At 42.4% G+C, this 21,340-nt stretch overlaps 2 protein-coding genes across 3 annotated transcripts in view; one reads left to right on the top strand and one right to left on the bottom strand.

Moving 5' to 3' along the window:
* The window catches only part of clasp1a (cytoplasmic linker associated protein 1a), a 991,009-nt gene that overhangs the window by 351,650 nt on the left and 618,019 nt on the right, over nucleotides 1-21,340 (bottom strand). The window lies entirely within an intron of this gene.
* gli2a (GLI family zinc finger 2a) overlaps nucleotides 1-21,340 on the top strand; it is a 256,466-nt gene that overhangs the window by 197,284 nt on the left and 37,842 nt on the right. For both annotated transcript variants that reach the window (XM_028808058.2, XM_051930297.1), the window contains one exon: nucleotides 20,482-20,683. In XM_028808058.2, coding sequence (XP_028663891.1) covers nucleotides 20,482-20,683 — 202 coding nt within the window. The remainder of the gene's footprint in view (nucleotides 1-20,481; nucleotides 20,684-21,340) is intronic.

Below are 21,340 nucleotides of genomic sequence, written 5' to 3' on the forward strand. Positions count from 1 at the left end.
TTGTGGGGGTTCAAGTTGGAATGCTTAGGTGGTCTTACGAGTAAAGATCCTGTGAGCATCCATCGTCCACTTAACACTATCAGGGCAGTGAGGTGGGGGTTTCAAAGGTGGGATGATTAGAAGGCCATTGCCAAAGTCTGACACACTCGGATTAGGAAGGGGGTCCACCTATCATCCACAGTCAGTGGTCCAGCATCTCTCAACACTGAGCTCAGATCCCAAAGTGGGATGCCTAGGTGGTCACTGATAAAGCTTGAAAAGCCTGCCAGTACCATAAGCAGTGTCCACAACCATCACAAGGTTGTCCAGGCTCTGTCCCAAAGACGGACATCTAGAAGGTCACGGAAAAAACTTGAAGTACTTCGTCCAAACGTTGCCCACTCACACCACAAAGTGGTCCAGTTTCTCTGTGGTATTGAGCTGGGGGTCCAAGGTGGGATGCCTAGAGCTCAAATGCTAAACCTTGAAGAGCTTTAAATGAGGGTACTGTGGGTATTACAGAGTGGTCCATTCTCCGCGGATCCGGGACTGGATGCTTAGATGTCCACTTTGACTTTGAGTGAAAATATTAGGAGCCGTGCCCATCTGTCAACCCCCAGTAAACCCACTGAGGTCAAGCGTCTCAAACCCCAAAGTGCGATGCCTGGGTAGTCACCGATATCACTTGAGAGACCTAACTCCACTGTAAGTGGTGTCCACCGATAATAATAATAATTCTTTGCATTTATATAGCGCAGAGTCCCTATTGGCATTTACGCGATTCGAACCGGCAACCTTCCAATTGCCAGTGCAGATCCCTAGCCTCAGAGCCACCACTCCGGCTCGCTAAACCAATGGTCCAATTACACCACAATGGGGTCCATTCTCTCTCTCTCAAGGTGGAATGCCTAGAGGGGCCGCTGATCAGCACTTGAGATGAAGACACTCAGAGCTTTGTCCAGCTGTCGTCCACTAACCCTGCAGTGTGGTCCAGTCCATGTGGACACTAAGCGGTGGGTCCAAGGTGGGATGCTTAGAAGGGCCACTGACCAACACTTGAGATGAAGATAATACGAGGAGCCGTGTCCGTCCATCATTCAGCAAAACCACAGCGGGTGTCGGGGATCTGTGGACACTGAGCTCTGAGCCCAAGGTGGGATGCCCACGTGGTCAAGATAAAGCCGGACTGTACTGTTAGCAGTGTCCCTCCAATCTCCACTTACTGTATTTCTGGAGGGTCACTGATGAAGTACCAAACACTCTGAATGAGCTTGCTCAGAGAACTTTGTCCCACCATTGTCCTCTCATACTCCAGTGTGGTCCAATGTTTAGGGATGCCAAGCTGTGGGTGCAAGGCGGGGTACCGATAAAGCTTGAGCCACCAATTAAAGATTCTGTGGGCCATCCATCCCTCCCTTTATGTCACAGTCTAGGCACTACATTTTGTGCCCATGGTGGGCTGTCTGAATGACCAATGAGCAGCGAGATTACGTTTGAGTGGGGCGGTGGTTAGCTGCAGAGCTCTGAGCTCAAATCCCACAGCTGGTTGTATTTCTGTGAGCGGACTGCGTGCTCTCCCTGTGTCACTGTGGGCTTTTCTGCACCTACTGTACTTGAGTTTCTGCCCTCACATCCCAAATTCTTGTTCATGAAGTTAATTGGTGGGCATGAGCCCCTCCTGATACAGCTGGCAGAGACCTACTGGAGTAAGAGGGTTCAATAATGGAAGGGCATTAGAACATGAAGCACCTTCTTGTGTGATGGCACATTAATTAGCAGGACTTCCCACAAAAGGCAAATTCAGAAAATGGATGGATGCTGGGTCCACCCTAACTCTGTTTTACATTAGCCAAAAAGAAAGACCCCAGAAACCCCCCCACACTACCCCCCATAAGTACATAACTTGAACAAAGTCACACACGGCATCTAGAGTGCAATTAAATGACCAAATTAGCATTCATCTGTCCATGCATCCATTTTGAGACCCTTAATTCAGTTCAGGGTCACAATACTTCATTTAATACCCATGTTGGCCAGTGGCATACACCACTGTCCATTTTGTCATTGTCCCTGTAACTGATGAGTATTATTGGGCGTCATGTTGGCGCAGTGGCAGTAAGGAGACCCAGGTTCACATCCCGGTCCCCTCTATGTGTGGAGTTTGAATGTTTCCTCATTGTCTTCACATGCATTTACCTTGTGATGGTGGGCTAGCGCCATGCCTTGTGCCCAATTCCTGCCCCTGTGTCCTTCTTGGAGTAAGTGAGGTTGAAGATGGAGGATAATGATGATGGTTATGATGTAACAGATCATTGTCAAGCCTGCCTAATTCTATTTGGGGCCTGTTGGCGAAGTTTTCTTAGCAACATTGAACACTGAGCACAAGGCAGGTGCCCACCCTGGATGGGATGGCAGTCTGTTTAAGCTGCACATCTTTAGGGATGTGGGTCGAAAAGCAGAGAACCTGAGGAAGATCTGTGAAGACGTCGGGGGGGGGATGTGCAGACGCTACATAGACAGCCGTTGAATGTGGGATTTGAACCCACTGAGCTGGGTGAGGGGGTGCAGCAGGCCTGGGCACTGTGCTGCCCATTATTATTATTATTATTATTATTATCTTCTCCAAATCTCCATAGTTCATCTCAAATTAACTTTATGTGAAGAAGCATTTCTAGACTTGAAACCTGAATACATTTACCTTTAGTCTCCACTAGGTGTCCTAAAGCATAACACCACATTCACTGACTTGTCTAATCCAGTTTAAAGCTGTGGAGGGTGCCATCCCACCCTGGCAGGATCTGAGAGGATGCCAGTTCATTCCGGGGCAACACTTACACACACACACATCCCCCTCATGAGGTGGCATTTCAGAAAGACCACCTAATCTGACAGGCACACACAACTTTGGCGATGTGCAGGGCCAAGCAGCTGCTGGAACCCTGAGGCAACAGCACTAATTATTGCACCGGTGTGTCACCCATACTGGGGTAAAGAATTTCATCCAGACATTTTTTATAAGAAGCAGATGCCACGTTGACCACCTGACAGGTCCAGGGTGCTGAGTTTGAACCCCTCGCCTGGTCTCTGTGGAGGTTGCATGTTCTCACCATGTCTCACTGTGGTCTATAAATATGCAACTCCTGGCTGAGTGTGAAGGGGCCCTTGGTCCAGATCTGTTCTTTCCTTGTGCCCAGTGCTGCCGGGGTGGGCGCCAGACCCCTAACTTCATTTAGTACCTTTGAAAACTTGATATTATTATTATTATTATTATTGTGGTCCATTCATTTTTCTCAATCTCTGCATTCAAGAGATGGAGAGCAGGAGCCCATCCTAGGTGCCTTAGGCCATACAACACGACCCAACCCTGGATGGAATGGCAGTCCATCTCAGTCCCTAGAAATGCCCCCCTTAGGCTCACTCGCTTTGTGCCAATTTACAGAGGCTTATCATCATAACCGGCCCAGACTTGGATCTGAACTCGGGGTCCCACTGTCCACCCCTACACTGCTTGGGGGAGTTCACTGAAAGGGTGTCCCATTCGGAGATCTGATCCTGCAGCCCCTGATGATCCTGAAGTGATTTTGGGCACCTTGTGCCATGTTATGTATGTTTCAAATTATTGTTCACAATTCATAATTCATACCCAATGCCACCCAGAATTTTTCACCCGTCAAATCTAAGCTCATCTCTCTTCTTGTGGGGAAGTTGCTACGCTTGATGTTAGCACCGCATGACAATGTTAGAGGAGGTGACGATGGCATTAATGTGACTGGCATGGACGACATGAATCAAACGTACAGCAGTCGGCGCCAACCAAGAGCTGAAATTGTCAAGCGACGTGTGAGCGTGCCATCCATCATTCCTGAGGTGAGGTTTTTCAGCGGCGTGTCCCTGCATTCGAAATAATGTGTCGGCGTGAGTCGTTTGGTCGGAAAATCCCACGGAGGTGTGCCGCGCGTGTTTGCTCAGGTAGCCTCTGTGCCGTTTGTGTAAACAGCCCGCCATCCTAAACGCGCTGCCTTGTTCGGTGGGCTGCCCATGTTTGTTTTTTGGTCAGTTTCATGTGTGCTGAGGGGGGAAAAAAAAAACAGCGGCATAAAAACGCCATTGAGTGGGGGGCCGCGTAAATCTTTTTTGCCCTCTTAAGTAGGTACCAAAATTACAAGGTTGGAGTTTTAAGTGTGGCGTGCTGACTGGATGGCCCGCTTCTCTGGTGTGCTTCACTTGGTCAGGCGGTCGGCTTGTGTCTCCTCACAGATTTGGACATTCAGTCAAAAATAATACAGCAGAATAAAAAACGAGCAGCGGAGGCTCCGGGCGGCAACTCCAGAGGAGGCCAAATCAGCAATGGCCATCGACTCAGCCAGGCTGCCGTTGTTAAATGGAGACGGAAATGAAAAGGGATTCGGTACTGAAGAAAAAGAGATTAAAAAGCACGGATAGATAGAGTGAAAGGCACGATATGATAGATACAGTAGATAGATAGATAGATAGATAGATAGATAGATAGATAGATAGATATGAAAGGCACTATATAATAAAACAGATAGATAGATAGATAGATATGAAAAGCACAATATAATAGATGGTATAGTTGGCAGGATAAGATAGATAGGAAAGTCACTATATAATAAATAGATATATCAATAGATATGAAAAGCACAATATAATAGTATAGTTGGCAGGATAAAATAGATATAAAAGGCGCTATATAATAGAGACAAAGGCACAATATAATAGATAGTATAGTTGGCAGGATAAGATAGATATGAAAGGCACTATATAATAAATAGACAGATATGAAAGGCACTATATAATAGATAGATAGATAGATAGATACAGTATATCGATAGATATGAAAAGCACAGTATAATAGTATAGTTGGCAGGATAAGATAGATATGAAAGGTGCTATATAATAGATACAAAAGGCACAATATAATAGTATAGTTGGCAGGATAAAATAGATATGAAAGGTGCTATATAATAGATACGAAAGGCACAATATAATAGATAGTATAGTTGGCAGGATAAGATTGATATGAAAGGCACTATATAATAAATAGACATATATGAAAGGCACTATATAATAGATATATTGATAGATATGAAAAGCACAATATAATAGTATAGTTGGCAGGATAAGATAGAAATGAAGGCGCTATATAATAGATATGAAAGGCACAATATAATAGGTAGTATAGTTGACGGGATAGGATAGATGGCAGGATAGGTTAGATACGAAAGGTGCTATATAATAGATAGATAGTATAGTTGGCAGGATAGGATAGATATGAAAGGCACAATATAATAGATAGATAGAGCGAAAGGCATTATACAATCATAGATAAATAAACTAATAGAGATGTATATACTGTATATAGATAAGAAAGGCAATATATGACAGAAAATAAAGAGATAGATGGATAAGAAAGGCACTATATAATAAATAGAAAAGAAAGCAGTTTTGTAATATATAATAGACTGCTAGAGACATTTACTGTAGATAGATGAGAAAGACACTATATAATAGATACTGTATATAGAAAAAAGATAAATATTCTACAATCAATATATAGGCTGATAGATAGGGGAACATGTAGTGCAGATAGACAAGAAAGGCACTATATAATGCATTGAAAAAAGCAATTATACAATAGGTAAATAGACTGATGGGTACAGATCGGTAAAAGAGGCACAGTAGATAGATAATATTAATAGACAGATAGATAGATTAAAGAAAGGCACCATATAATAGATTGATAGATGAAAACATGGAATTGTGACATGCGGGATGTTCACTGTAGAAAGGCGCCATATAAAATGGAGTTAGTTTTGTGACCGTGTGTAACCTTCATAGCAGATTTCCTTTTAATGCCCACACTGGTGAGCTCTCATGGCAAAAATGATCGTCTAAATGAGAAGCCAAGTGGCCAGCCTCTCACGCAGCACGCTTGGCACAAATTGTGTTTCATATGGCGGTATTAACGGTAACATCTGCAAACAAGCGCTCCCACTGGAACACTAACACAAGTGTTAATACTAATTCATGGTGACCTTCTCGGTGAACGTGATCCACGACGAGCGTAATTATCAGACGAGAGACAAGATCACCAGCGCTAGCACTACAAGCAAAAGGAAATAAAAAAAGTGTTAGGGGGCAACTGCCAACATGTGGGCTTGGAATGAGCAATTAACATTTGGAAATCTTCTGCTATGAAAATATGTGAAAAATAACAAACTGAAAAGAACAAGTTAAAAAAAAAAAAAAAGAGAATGCCACCTCTGCAGACACCAACATCTCCACGTGCCAAACGTGTTAGTCTGTGATTCTCTGTCGTTACCTTCACACGTTCAGGCTTTCACTCTTAAGCTATAATTCTAGCAGTGATAAAAAAATTGAATAAACAGATAATGATTACATTGGAGAGAATAATGAAAGAGCTATATTGTGCATTACAAAGAGACATTGAAAAGGCACTGTATGATTTGATTTATGACAGATATGTAACTATCATAATATAAATCTATAACTCTGCAAGGCACTGTATAACAGATAGATAGAAATGGCGCTATATAATACGTGGATATGAAAGGTGCTAAATATTAAACAGATCAAAATGAAAGAAACCGTATGCTAAATTGATGGATATGAACGGCACTATATGATAGATAACTAGATAGATAGAATGAAAGGCGCTATATAATAAATAGGTAGTATAGTCGGCAGGATAAGATAGATAGATAGCTAAGTGAAAGGCACTATATAACATAGATAGATAGGTAGATAGTATAGTTGTCAGGATAAGATAGATAGATAGATAGCTATGTGAAAGGCACTATATAACATATAGATAGATAGTATAGTGTAGTCGGCAGGATAAGATAGATGGATAGCTATGTGAAAAGCACAAAAAAAAGCATAAAACAGGACTGGTCGTCTGGCCACTCCCAGCCCCCCACAGTCAGAGTAGAGTGGGGTCAGGCTAGGAGGTGAGAGACCCCACCCACCCTCCCATTTCCATTTGTTTTTATTTGCCCACATTTTTCTTTTTCCTCACTTAGTTGGATTCCTGATTCAATGGTGCATAATTATGAAAGTGAGAACAAATTAAAGGTTTGTATTTTTCTTTCCAAGTACACGTCTGCTTTTTTAATTAAAACATTTAGAAGTGATTATCATATTTCCTCTTACGCCCAGACTAGCGCTTTGTTCATTTCGACTTTCTTCCAGCTGCACATTTTGTCCTCCCGCTGTCTCCCAGCCCGGAGATGTGAGCAGCCAAGTCGATGTGAGCAAAGCGGCCGAAAGCAGGAAGCAGATGGACCTGCGATACTTCAATACATTTATTGCGTTGCTTCTTCTCATTTCGCAGATGCTTTTCCGGGGCCCACAGTGAGTCAGCGGTGGGATCTTTTTCTTGAGAGTCTGACTCATCCACTAGGGGGCCACACTGAGAGGGTTGCAGTGGGCTTATGGCGACCCTCCTGTGTTGAGAGTTTAGTAAATGAATTGAAGATAAATCATCATATCGAGAGGGTGGACTCATTTTATGCCACACAGCCAGACGCTCCAGACAGTACAGTATTTGCATGAGTCTCTTCTTTTTGATGGCTTCTTTAATGGAGTTGCTCTAAATGAAGGCTGCCTTGTCTTTCATTGGGAGACTTAGAAGGACATGTCAAAAAAAAAAATGTGTTAAATAATCAAATCAGTGGAGCCTGTGGGAAAAATCGCAATCCCAGGACAATAGCTGGTGCCAGAGAAAATGTCTGATGTCCGGGCAGTATTGGATTTTTGTGCAGAGAAGGAGGCGTCCGGAGAGAGAGAGAGAGAGACGGGGGTCCTGTTGCCTTCACAGAACACAGGCAGCTGCCTAACGTCTGCCACCGAGGCCTCGGAGTGTATCCAGCCTAAGCCACTTCTAATAAAATTTGCAGTCATGGTATTAGTCTGATTTACCAGGAAAAATAAACATTTCTCTACAGCAGTGGCTTATTTTTCTTTTTATTGCTGGCAAACTCCCAGGGCAAGCTGCTGTTTTGCTAAGACGTGTGCCAATTTGCTGCTCTTACAAATAGATGGAGGAACAGCGAATTGGAACCCCGAGCCAATAAGAATGTGACAAGGGGGCTTCAGGCCTTGAAAAAGCCGGTGCACGTTCACTAACTGGTGCCTGAATGCTGGCGATACACTCCATGATGGAAAGGACAGCAGGGAACACAAAAGGTGTCAGAGGTTTGGGGGGTCCACAAGGCTCAACCTTTAAAAAAGGCTAAAGATGGCAGCTGGTAATAAACAACAAAAAAATCAGCATGAAGCGTTCAGAAGACCAAATAAGTGATGGGGGCTTCCTGATTGACAGGCCTTTTAAGGCAGAAGGGGCGGTCCTGGAGGCGGGGTTATTACTGTTCTTCATTTACATAGATAGAAAGAGCAATATGAAAGGCACTATATTAATACATACTGTAGATAGATAGTAGATATATAGACAGATGAAATGACAGGCACTATGTAAGTGGCACCAGTTATAAGATAGATAGATAGACAGAGTGAAAGGCACTATAAAATGATAGATAGATAGAGTGAAAGGCACTATATTAATACAAACTGTAGATAGATAGTAGATATATAGACAATTGAAATGACAGGCACTATGTAAGTGGCACCAATTATAAGATAGATAGATGGACAGAGTGAAAGGCACTATAATAATAATAATAATAGATAGATAGATAGAGTGAAAGACACTATAAAATGATAGAGAGATAGAGTGAAAGGCACTATATTAATACATACTGTAGATAGATAGTAGATATATAGACATGAAATTACAGGCACTACGTAAGTGGCACCAATTATAAGATAGATAGATAGAGTGAAAGACACTATAAAATGATAGATAGAGTGAAAGGCACTATAATAATAATAATAATAGATAGATAGATAGAGTGAAAGACACTATAATAATAATAATAATAGAGTGAAAGACACTATAAAATGATAGCTAGATAGAGTGAAAGGCACTATAATAATAATAATAGATAGAGTGAAAGACACTATAAAACGATAGATAGATAGAGTGAAAGGCACTATAAAACAGATAGATAGAGTGAAAGGCACTATAATAATAATAATGATAGATAAAGTGAAAGACATAAAATGATAGATAGTGAAAGACACTATAAAACAATAGATAGATAGATAGATAGATAGATAGTGAAAGACACTATAAAACGATAGATAGATAGATAGATAGATAGATAGATAGAGTGAAAGGCACTATAAAACAGATAGATAGATAGAGTGAAAGGCACTATAATAATAATAATAATAGATCGATACCTATCTTTCTATCATATAGTGCCTTTCCTATCTATCTATCTATCTATCTATCTATCTATCTATCTATCTATCTATCTATCTATCTATCTATCTGTCTGTCTGTCTTTAGTTTTATAGTGCCTTTCATCCATCTATCTGTCTCAATACAGTGGATTCCTAAATTATTCAGACCCCTTCACTTCCTGCACACTTTATTGGGTTGTAGATATAACCATAATAGTATTTGTTTCTTCACCACAGATTCGAGGGTCTTTTCCTGGAGCTCCGTTCAGAGCCTCCTTCTGGGCCGCTGGGCTTTTTATATTGTACAGAGCAGAAGGGGTGGGGCTAAGTGCCCTCACTGGGCAGTTCCAGGGGGCTGCGGGAAGAGAAGCAGAAGAGAATGTTAGCAACAGCACCCCTTCTTGTCCCGGTGGGATATCACATACCTCCGTCAAACCCGTGAGGAGATCCTCCGACATGCAGGCTTGACAACATAAAAATGGCAACAAGTCCAAGGTGAAAATAAAACCACCAAAATCAAAGCGCACACATTCCATATCCCAAAAGATCATACCAGGTGGAGACTAAGAAACTGTGGGTCTGAAGTGGGAGGCTATGCCAGGCTGCCTTTACTTTACGGTATTTCTCTTTAGAGCAGGTGACCTTCATTGTGCTAATCACGATGTGGCGGAAGTCGTGAAGTGGGCTGCCTACTTTTGTGCTCACTTCAGGGGGAGCAACAACCTGCTGACACCTGCCGCCATCACACCTCCCGTTGCAAAAAATAACAAATATCACCAGGCACCACCGGGACTTGTACTGGGAAGACGGTGCGCCAATAAACTCTGTCCCCGTCACTGCTCGTCACGCCTGCTTCCATGGGCAAATTAATGGGGGCCAATGGCTGAGCAGTCAGTGCTGACATAAATCATGAGAGGAACGAGGAGGAGAAATGAGTACACGGCTTTTGGTTCTATTTAGTAATTTATCAAGGGAAGTGGCACATTAATAAACTGATCTCCCCTGAGGTGAGGGAGTAACAGAGATAAATAACACTGCCAGCTCGCAATGGCTTCATCCCGTCACTGCAAGGAAAACGATTACATTAATGCAAATTTGGGGAAAAATCTCTGCAATTTTTGTTAGAGCTTATTTTAGGCTTTCCTTTGAAGTGCTTTGCAAGTGCTTAGAGGGAGAAGTTTTTTTTACACAGTCGGTCAATTAGCATGTCTTACCTATTTAAAAGAAAGATCCGTGAGACTTTCATAGCCTGTTGTCTTCCTCACCTGCTTGCTTCTGTGCCAGTTAATGGCCTCCTGCCATCTTTAAATTGGCGGTTCACAAACAAGAGTCGCCACGCAGAGGGCAGGCGATGATGAACTCGGTGAAGGGCTTTCAACTTCCAAGTCAGACCTTATATTGCTCAGGCATCCATTATCAATCCCACTTAATCCAGTCCAGGACCATGGGAAGCCAGAGCCTGACCTGACGGCACCTGGCACACCCAAACACGGCCACACACACCGCTGCCCTCAGTCATGACTTGGGTTAGGAGCTGCTGGGTAATCTTGGGGCTGTCTGTAGATGGGGCACACGCCAGTCTGATGCTTTATATTATAATGATGTGAAGTTGATTAGCACAGGCAAGTCGCTGTATTCTGTGACATGTGACAGCAATGACCCCGAGAACATTTATATTATATTATGTTATATTATAAAGGGTGGCACAGTGGTAGTGCTGCTGCCTCGCAGTAAGGAGACCTGGGTTCGCTTCCCGAGTCCTCCATGCGTGGAGTTTGCATGTTCTCCCCGTGTCTGCGTGGGTTTCCTCCCACAAGTTAGGTGCATTGGCGATTCTAAATTGTCCCTAGTGTGTGCTTGGTGTGTGTGTGTGTGTGTGTCCAGCGGTGGGCTGGTGCTCTGCCCAGGTTTTGTTTCCTGCCTTGCACCCTGTGTTGGCTGGGATTGGCTCCAGCAGACCCCCGTGACCCTGTGGTTGGGATATAGCGGGTTGGATAATGGATGGATGGATGGCTTATATTATAACCTCACTCAGTCCAGTTCAGGGTTACAGGCAGACTGGAGGCTATCCCAACAACATTGGGTATGAAGAAGGAGCCATGGTCTATTATACTGAATCCAAATCTGAGCACCACCTGTTAGAAATGTTCGCATTTCCCCCCTGTCTGTAAAGTATTCTGCTCTTGGCAGTTGAGATTTCCTTCCTCATTCTAAAGACATGCATGTTGTGCCTATCTGTCATTCTAAGCCGGCCTGGTAGTAGTAGTAGTTGTAGTAGTAATCGTATTATCCGGTGTACAAAATACACGTCCAGCCTACATGTAACACATCACCCCTCTCCAGCTCCATAATCAACAAGACATCATGAGGGTGTGTATACCATGGGATGGACCGATACCCTATCCAGTTTAGCACCCAGCCTTGGCCCCCTGTAACCCTGAACTGGATTGAGCAGGTTCAACTCTTATCAGTTTATATTATACTAGATGTGCTATACCCATCAAAGAAGGGTAGGAAATCTAAATAATCAACGTAGACCTCAGCGTTATCATTTGCAATGAACCATCTATTGCAGTGTATTTCATAATGCATGTTGTAATAAAATGTATTGCCTTTGTCAATCCAACAGATGGTGCATCACAAACATGTTTGTGACGCGCCCTCAGTTGCATTTGTCTATATGCCACTTGGTATGGGCTTCATAAATGCAGTATTAATGTTTGTGATGTGTCATTATTTCGGAATTGCAAATGCAATGCATTTTCTGTTCCTGCAAATGTTTGTGATGTGCCATCTGTTGGAATGCCAGAGACTTAACAGCCTAACAGGCACACAAAAACACAGATACACAGACAGGGTATGCGATTTGCTTCATCGCCGTGGAGCTCCATACTCTTTTGGTTTCAGCTTCGGTTTGAATGCTAACTTCTGGCAATCCCATTCTTTAAATATCCTGCAGGAATCCCCCAGGATTGAAGTGGAAGTGACGTCAGTAGATTACGTATTCCGGATAGCGAGCGAAAGAAGAGAGTCTGTTAGCAACAGTGTTTCTGCAGATAATGGCGTCTGTGTCCTTACCTCAAAAAATGCTCATCTGTGACCATATATATATATATAATATATATGGTTACAGTCTGAAGGAGGTGATGGGTGTACAAAAATGTCTGCAAGCAAACCGAGCCAACCCCTTTTAATTGCTTGGCAAAATCAAGTACAAAACAACATAAAGTGAGCACATCAGAAGAATGATTTAATTCCGCTACATAAACGAGATAAGGAGTCACATCAGAGCTCCATTCTCAAGCAAGGTTGGGTTCAAATAAAAGAGCATTTTCTGGGCACATCTCCTTTTTATGGCAACCCAACTCGAAGGGGCGGGGCCTCAGCTGGGCACATGGGGTGGGGCCACATGACCTCACTGGTCATCTTCTTGGAGCTGCAGGTGGAAGAGAAAGGACAGTTAGTGGCAGCACCTCCTCGAGGTTCAAGGTGGTAGTGCTTACCTCCCACAAACTCTGAGCCTGATGCATGCACCCCTAACACAATATATACAAATATATGGACATATACACAGTATTTTATATATATATATATATATATATATATATATATATATATATATATATATATATATATATATATACATGCAGTGCCACTTGAAACCCTAGATGGGGTTGATTATTATCCATAGTGGCTTGTTAGAATTATTGTTAGACATACCAACATATTAGGGATGTCCCCCTTGTTGTGCAGAATGCATGCCCCTTCAATAGCACAAACAGCACCCCTTTGCGCATATACTGCAGATATTAAGGACCACATGACCCTTGATGCACTTTTACTTTCATAAACAGCACACAGTAGGTAACACCACCCACTCAGTATCAGCGTTGGTCAACCTGTGGGGGAGCAGCAGGCACGCCTTCAGAAATACAAAGGGCATCCCTTTGTCAGCATACCATTGACATTATTATCATACTACTAAGGTCCCGGGTTCTCTTTTGGTGTCCAGAGCATGTGCCCCTTAACTTTCATTAATGCTGCCCCTCAGATGATGGCGCTGCCTATTGGACAGCCACCTAATGGACTGAATAGCTCTGCATAAACAAATCTCATATATATATATATATATATATATATATATATATATATATATACACGTTAATAAAATAACATATTGGAAAAAAAATAATAAAAGGATAAGTGTCTCTGTATCTTTCTATGTGTCTGTCCAGTCCAGTCTCTGTCATTCCAACAGGTGGCATCTTCGCAAACATTTTTAGTAATAAACTGCATTGCAATTTTCATTTCAACAGATGGCGCAGCACCACCATTAACACTGCTTTTACAAATCTCATAGTAAATGGCACATAACAGAGACATAGGCCCTGTGTGGTGCGTTGCAAACGTTAATGCTGAGGTCTACATCGATTGCTTAAGTTTCAACCCATCTTACATGGGTAGCACAGCTAGTTTGTGTGTGTGTGTGTGTGTGTGTGTATATATATAATACACACATACACACACATATATCACACACACAGAATATATATATATACTATGTATATATATATATATAAATATATATATATACAGGGGCGGCACGGTGGCGCAGTGGGTAGCGCTGCTGCCTCGCAGTTGGGAGACCTGGGGACCTGGGTTCGCTTCCCAGGTCCTCCCTGTGTGGAGTTTGCATGTTCTCCCCGTGTCTGTGTGGGTTTCCTCCGGGCGCTCCGGTTTCCTCCCACAGTCCAAAGACATGCTGGTTAGGTGGATTGGCGATTCTAAATTGGCCCTAGTCTGTGCTTGGTGTGTGGGTGTGTTTGTGTGTGTCCTGCGGTGGGTTGGCACCCTGCCCGGGATTGGTTCCTGCCTTGTGCCCTGTGTTGGCTGGGATTGGCTCCAGCGGACCCCCGTGACCCTGTGTTCGGATTCAGCAGGTTGGATAATGCACCTACTAAATCGACAAGACATACATTCAACTGGGACAATGTACAAGTAAAATTTAAGGCCAGTACTAAAAGTGCCAGAGAGTTGGCCGAGTCTAGGCTATCAAATGAAAACGCCATCAACAGACACTTGGACATAAATCCAACATATGCTAACTTAAGAAGAACATGTACATAATAAATAAACTATACAAACCCCCCCCCTTGATCATACTGACTTAGTCACCCCCCCCACCCCCACTTAATGTGTTGATATATATTGCCTTTGATTCTTGTAAGTCTAAGCATTATCCTTTGATGAAGACCCCTGGTAGGGGTTGAAAGCTCAGGAATAAAAACTACTTTATGATACGTGATTCATTTTTTTCTCCCTTTGTGGATCTCCAGCTGCAAATATGCAAACCGTATCACAGACCTTCTCTTCCATATATATATATATATATATATATATATATATATATATATATATATATATATATATACTGTGTATATATATACTGTATATATATATATAATATATATTGTAACAAAGCACCGAGACATTCATAAAGTTTTGGGGTTTGAGCCCCATATACTGCAACAAAAATATATCAGATGATTTTTTACAAAACTCAAAAGACATTGAAGGGAGGGAAGACGGACAGTTTATAGTAACGGAGTGGAAATTAAACTCTGGAATGCTGGGATAATCATGGTGGATTGTGGGAGTATGATGTTATCAAGGGGTAAGCAGAGAGAAGGAAGGAACCCGGAAGTGTGCATCTTCTAGAGCCATCCGGGTGATCTTTACGGTGGCGTTGTCTCGGTCTTTCTAAGGAAGCAAAGAAAGAAAGAATAGTACACTGCCATTGTCCCTCAACGGGTTTTGTCACGAAGCAGACCGGGTCGTTAAGCTGCTCCCAAAGCGCTCGTGTGTGACAATATATATATAATATAACACACACTATATATATAGTGTGTTTTATATATATATTTATATACTGTATATAGTGTGTGTTTTATATATATACTAGACATTTAGCCCATTACAATAACGGGCGCTAGAATAGTAGTGCATAAACATTAGTAGGAACAGTCTATATTAAATGGCAAAGTAATATGTTCCAGTAATATTGACTTGTATGTGGCTGTAATATGCATCACTGTATTGTGTGCCTTTAATTTTCTCTCACAGTAATACGTCTCTCCAGCAAGTATTTTAATCTGTGTTGGCGTGCAGCTGATTATTGTATGTATGGCGACTCCCCAGCAACGGATTTTATGTGCGTGAAAATAAATCTACTTTTAAAAGTCATCCTATTGTAATATCATGAAAATTCGTATATTTAGGAAAACACTTTACACTTTACCGGGCCAAGTTTGTTAATCGCAAATCTGACATACTCAGAGTGAACACTTGCACAACAACAAACACTAATCCTACCTCTTTGGGGAAGCCGGTCTCCGCGTCTCAGTACCCGATTGGATTTTTCGTGCCTTATGTTTTAGGTCTTACCTCATTTACCGAAATCCGATTGGATCGGCCGCTCGATATTTTATAGGTCCCGTCCTCTCTGTCTTGTGTGACGCGTCAGGCGGCCTTTGAAGCATCGCACCGTGCCCCGCACATGCGCACTTCACCAGAAGACACACACACACGGATACATGGACGCACAGGGGTTTTATTAAAGAGGATTGTGTGTTATATATATATATATATAGTGTGTTTTATATATATATTTATATATATAGTGTGTGTTTTATACTGTATATATATATTGTGTTTTATATATATTATATATATATATATATGTATATATATATATATATATGTAGTGTGTGTTATATATAAACACAAAATAATTTTTTATAAATAAACACAAAATATATATATTTGCATATAATATTTTATATATTTGTGTGTGTGTGTAGTTTATGATGTCCTATCCAGTAAAGGCAGGGCTTAGGACTCGGGGTCCTCAATGGGTGCCTTCTTTAAGCTGTGGAGGGGGCGGTGAGACAGTTAGCGATTGCGCCCCCTGTCATCCCAGAATGGTATTGATTAAAAGATATAAGATCCCTGGCCATCCTTTGTAAAGAGTAGGGTTTATCCCAATGTCCATGCTAAATTGCTCTCCATGGCCTAGTTATTAAGGCCCCCTGATCCCCACTCTCTAATTCTGTCTCTCTCTCTGACCCCTTCACCACCTGACAGCTCATGTGTGGTGAACATACTGGCACAAAGATGGCTACCGTTGCATCATCCAGGTGGATGGTACCCAATAGTGGTGGGTGAAGTGGGTCTATTTTGCTGCTGTTCTTATGTGTATATTTTATGTTGCTATTGTATCGTTGTGTCACTGTCACTATTCCGAGGTGACGTGAAAATTAGAATTTCGTTGTACTGAATACACATGACAGTAAACTTGAACTTAGTTGACGTATAATTGTAGTTGTGCTTCACGCCGTCTCCTTTCAAGTCAAGTGGCTTTATTGTCATACCACCCATACAACGTATTACAGCCTACAGTGGCACGAAATAACGGGACCACCTTGCAACATAAACAGAGGACAAGATGGCTGAAGGACTGTACTGTACTACCATAAAGAAATAATTAAAAATGAATGATAGGTAAGTGACTGTCTAGTAAAGCCCTTGTCTGATGTTAGTCGTTTGCTGGAGTTGTCCTTTACCCGTCATTTAAATATCCATTACAGAGACCAACGTTTGCTGCTCTGGGTCCTCAAATGACAATAACCCCACCGAGTATTTTTTGGTGTCTCCTTTTTCACTTTCTGTTTCTCTTTTACCTTCAGCGGGTTCTGAAAACGTATGGATGGCTCGTGACTGGCACAAACTAAGACAAATCCGAGTCTAAATGATATACTGGCATGTGTGTGCCGCTGAGCTATTAGAGAATACGGAATTGTTGGATAGTAACATGAAAACAAGGGGGGTCAAAAGGGCCTGCTTTATAACTATTTTTATTTATATTTGATTAAAATCAATTCAGAAAATTGCAGCCATTTGCCAAAGTGAATTACATCTGCGGTGATTAGATTCTTATCACAGTAATTGCTACAAATTATTGGGAGCAATCCATTATCCGTCGTAAGATCAAAATCGGAATTCCATCACGGCATGTGAAAGATGGCTGAGATAGTGGACGTGGCTACAGTGCCCGCATGTGGCGCGGGAAGACACGTCTGGCCTTGTGCTGAGGCGCTGCGACTCCTGCAGGCGCCGCCGTCCTCCCCTACGTCTGCATTGAACCAAACGCCACGTCTGATGAATTTCCTAATTAGGTTAATGAAGAGACTGATCATCGTTTACCTATTGGGTCCTGTGGAGTGCGAGTCAATTAGAAAGTTCCGCTGGGGAATCGTAGGATCTGCTCATTTCATCAATCTTTATTACGGTTCCAAGTGCCGTACAAAACATTGAAGGAGACGATTAGAAAAACACCGACCAGTGCTGCAGAGTCTCGGGTTCAAGGAGGGTCACAAGCACCCATTTCCAGTTTAGAGACACCAACTACCCCAAATTGCTGGTCTGTATGATGTGAAAGGACAAACCGGCCAGGACATGGGGAGAACATACAAACTCCACACAGACGTGGGCAAACATGAGAGCAGACAAGATGGGGGCCATTCCGTTCATCGAGCTCATTTGATGAGCTGAGAGCTGAGATGCCCCCTGAATTTTGTCCTCATACTTCTTTAAGGTTGCCAAGGTTTCTGCTTCCACTCTATGACTTGTTAGTTTATTCCCAATTCCCGCGACTCCATGGTCAGTTTTAACTACACTGCCCCCTAATGGCCACTGGTGTCTTCAGGTACACAATTCGACTTTACTTGAAGGAGTTGTGTTAGGTCCATTTTATTGTTCAAGTTCCACCCTGCACAAGCTGGGGGCAGTTGGCATGTTCTCGAAGTGTGGGTGTCACTTGTGAGGAGGTCACTCCTTTCCTTTTCACACAGAGAAGCTTTCCACAAACTCAAGGCTTCCAAGTCAGAAGCCAGTGTTTATTTTATTTCAATTAAAGGGGATTAACTTTTGGGCCACTTCATCTCTGTCCGGGTGCTGTTCCTGCATTGCACCTAATCATTGCCTGGATAGGCTTCAGGTGTCCTGTGACTCTGCACTGGATAAGCCGGTTAAGAAAATGGATTGATTGATAATCCACCCTAATAAAAGGATAAGTGTCTGCTCGGTTGCAATGTCTCTTGTCATTTTAACAGATGGCAAATCCCAAACATTTGTCGTAACAAAAATGCATTGCATTTGTCATTTAAACAGAAGGTGCATCACAAATATTTGTAGGAATAAAATTCATTGTATTTGTCATTCCAACAGATGGCGCATCATAAATATTTGTCGTAACAAAAATGCATTGCATTTGTCATTCCAAAAGATGGCACAACACAAACATTTGTAGTAATAAAATGCATTGTATTTGTCATTCCAACCGATGGTGCATCACAAACATTTGAAGTAATAGGATGCATTGCATTTGTCATTCTAACAGAAGGCGCATCACAAACATTTGTAGGAATAAAATTCATTGTATTTGTCATTCCAACCAATGGTGCATCACAAACATTTGAAGTAATAGGATGCATTACATTTGTCATTCTAACAGATGGCACATCACAAACATTTGTCGTAACAAAAATGCATTGCATTTGTCATTCCAAAAGATGGCACAACACAACCATTTGTAGTAATAAAATGCATTTTATTTGTCATTTCAACAGATGGCGCATCATAAACATTTGTCATAACAAAAATGCATTGCATTTGTCATTCCAAAAGACGGCACAACACAAACATTTGTAGTAATAAAATGCATTTTATTTGTCATTCCAACAGATGGAGCATCATAAACATTTGTCGTAACAAAAATCCATTACATTTGTCATTCGAAAAGATGGCACAACACAAACATTTGTAGTAATAAAATGCATTGTATTTGTCATTCCAACCGATGGCACATCACAAACATTTGAAGTAATAGGATGCATTGCATTTGTCATTCTAACAGATGGCGCATCACAAACATTTGTCGTAACAAAAATGCATTGCATTTGTCATTCCAAAAGATGGCACAACACAAACATTTGTAGTAATAAAATGCATTGTATTTGTCATTCCAACCGATGGCGCATCACAAACATTTGAAGTAATAGGATGCTTTGCATTTGTCATTCTAACAGATGGTGCATCACAAACATTTGTAGTAGTGCATTTTATTACTACCCATTGGAAGGATAGATGGTGCACTGCAAACGTTAATGCCGAGGTCTCTGTTGTTTATTTAGATTTCAACCCTTCTTAGTTGGGTAGCACAGCTAGTATAATATAAATTGTTTGTTGAACTTGCTCAATCCAGTTCAGGGTTACAGGGGGCCAATGCAGGGTCCAAACCTGAATAGGGTACCAGTCCATCACATGGCACACACACCCGCACTCTTTGTGAAGGATGCCCAGGGATCTTTTATGACCACAGAGAGTCTGGACCTTGGTTTTATGAAGCAAGGTGCCATTTTTACAGCACAGTGTCCCCCCTCTCACTTCACAGGACCATTGGGATTGTGGGATCCACACTCAGACCACAGGGTAGGTGCCCCCTGCTGGCCTCACCAACACCTCTTCCACTTTCAGCAGCAACCCGAGCTTTTCCAAGATGGTCTCTCATCCAAGTCCTGCTTAGCTTCAGGTGGACGACCTCTTCTGAAGTGCATGTGGTATGGGTGCCATCCCTCCCGGTTTCGTAGTGTCATCCAACTTAACCAGCTTGTTATTGATATTCTTATCCTGACCCTAAGGGTCTCCTCACTGGTGACACTTGGTGTGGTCTTTTCTCCGGACATTCTGTTTTTTTGCCCTACATCCCTAAGGTGTGTCTCATTAATTTATTGGGCAACTCTAAAGTGGCGTCCCATCTGGGGTTTGTTCCTGTCTATATTCCATGCTGCCAGGCCAGCTTTCAGCCCCTATTACCCTAATCCTAAGTGGAGGAGCGTGTAGAAGTCTTTGTACCCGTCTTTTGGGTGTTTTCAAGCACTGCTGGTTTATTTCCCCTGAAGTTTATTAACTCGAGATCTTGTTATTTTTTGTGACATTTAGCAGATGTCTGTTTCAGGCTTCATCCCCCAGTGCTGAGGAACGGGACACCTTTGTTATCATTGCTGTCTAAGCAGGCCATTTTCTGATTCTCCACAGTGTCACGATTCTCCAGCCCGAGACTGACGCCTCGGATCAGCCGTAAGAGAGCTTTATCCATCTCCCCGCTCTCGGATGCCAGCATTGACCTCCAGACCATGATCAGGACCTCGCCAAACTCACTGGTGGCCTACATCAACAACTCCCGGAGCAGCTCGGCGGCCAGCGGATCCTATGGACATCTGTCAGCCGGAGGTATCAGGTAAACCACAGGCCGCCGTTCCGACGGTGCAATGGGCACAAATTACAATGAGAAACACAAGCAGTTGTTCTTTGGGGTGCGGGTGGGCAACTGGAGTCATGAGGGCTTATGGGGAACTGGCAAACTCCACACAGATAAGTGACCACTCTAGAAGTGGAACCGTGGGCTCTGGAGCTCAGTTGTCCACACACACAGATGGCAAAACAAATCTAAATAAATGTTTTGGGGGTAAACCTGAGGGATCACCACACAGAGACAGGGAGAACGTGCAACCACCATGTGGACTACCAGGGGGCACAAGGGGATTTGAATATTTAGGAGGTCCGTGATTTGGGGTTTAATATTTGCTATTAATGTAGTTCACTCTGCACAGATCTGTTCTCATTTTGTTGTTAAAAGACAGCAATCTGCCGCAACTCAACGCTGTATAACGAGAAAATGGGACGACCTCCGAGGGGGTCTTTGTATAGGCTCAGAATATTACATATTTTAGAGATAGATAGATAGATAGATAGATAGATAGATAGATAGATAGATAGATAGATAGATAGATAGATAGATAGATAGATAGATAGATAGATAGATAGATAGATAGATAGATATTTTATTAATCCCCAAGGGGAAATTCACAATGCCTCTAACAATTTTTGTCCACTT

This window comes from Erpetoichthys calabaricus, chromosome 8 (genome assembly GCF_900747795.2).
Source record: "Erpetoichthys calabaricus chromosome 8, fErpCal1.3, whole genome shotgun sequence".
In the NCBI taxonomy this organism is placed as follows: domain Eukaryota; kingdom Metazoa; phylum Chordata; class Cladistia; order Polypteriformes; family Polypteridae; genus Erpetoichthys; species Erpetoichthys calabaricus.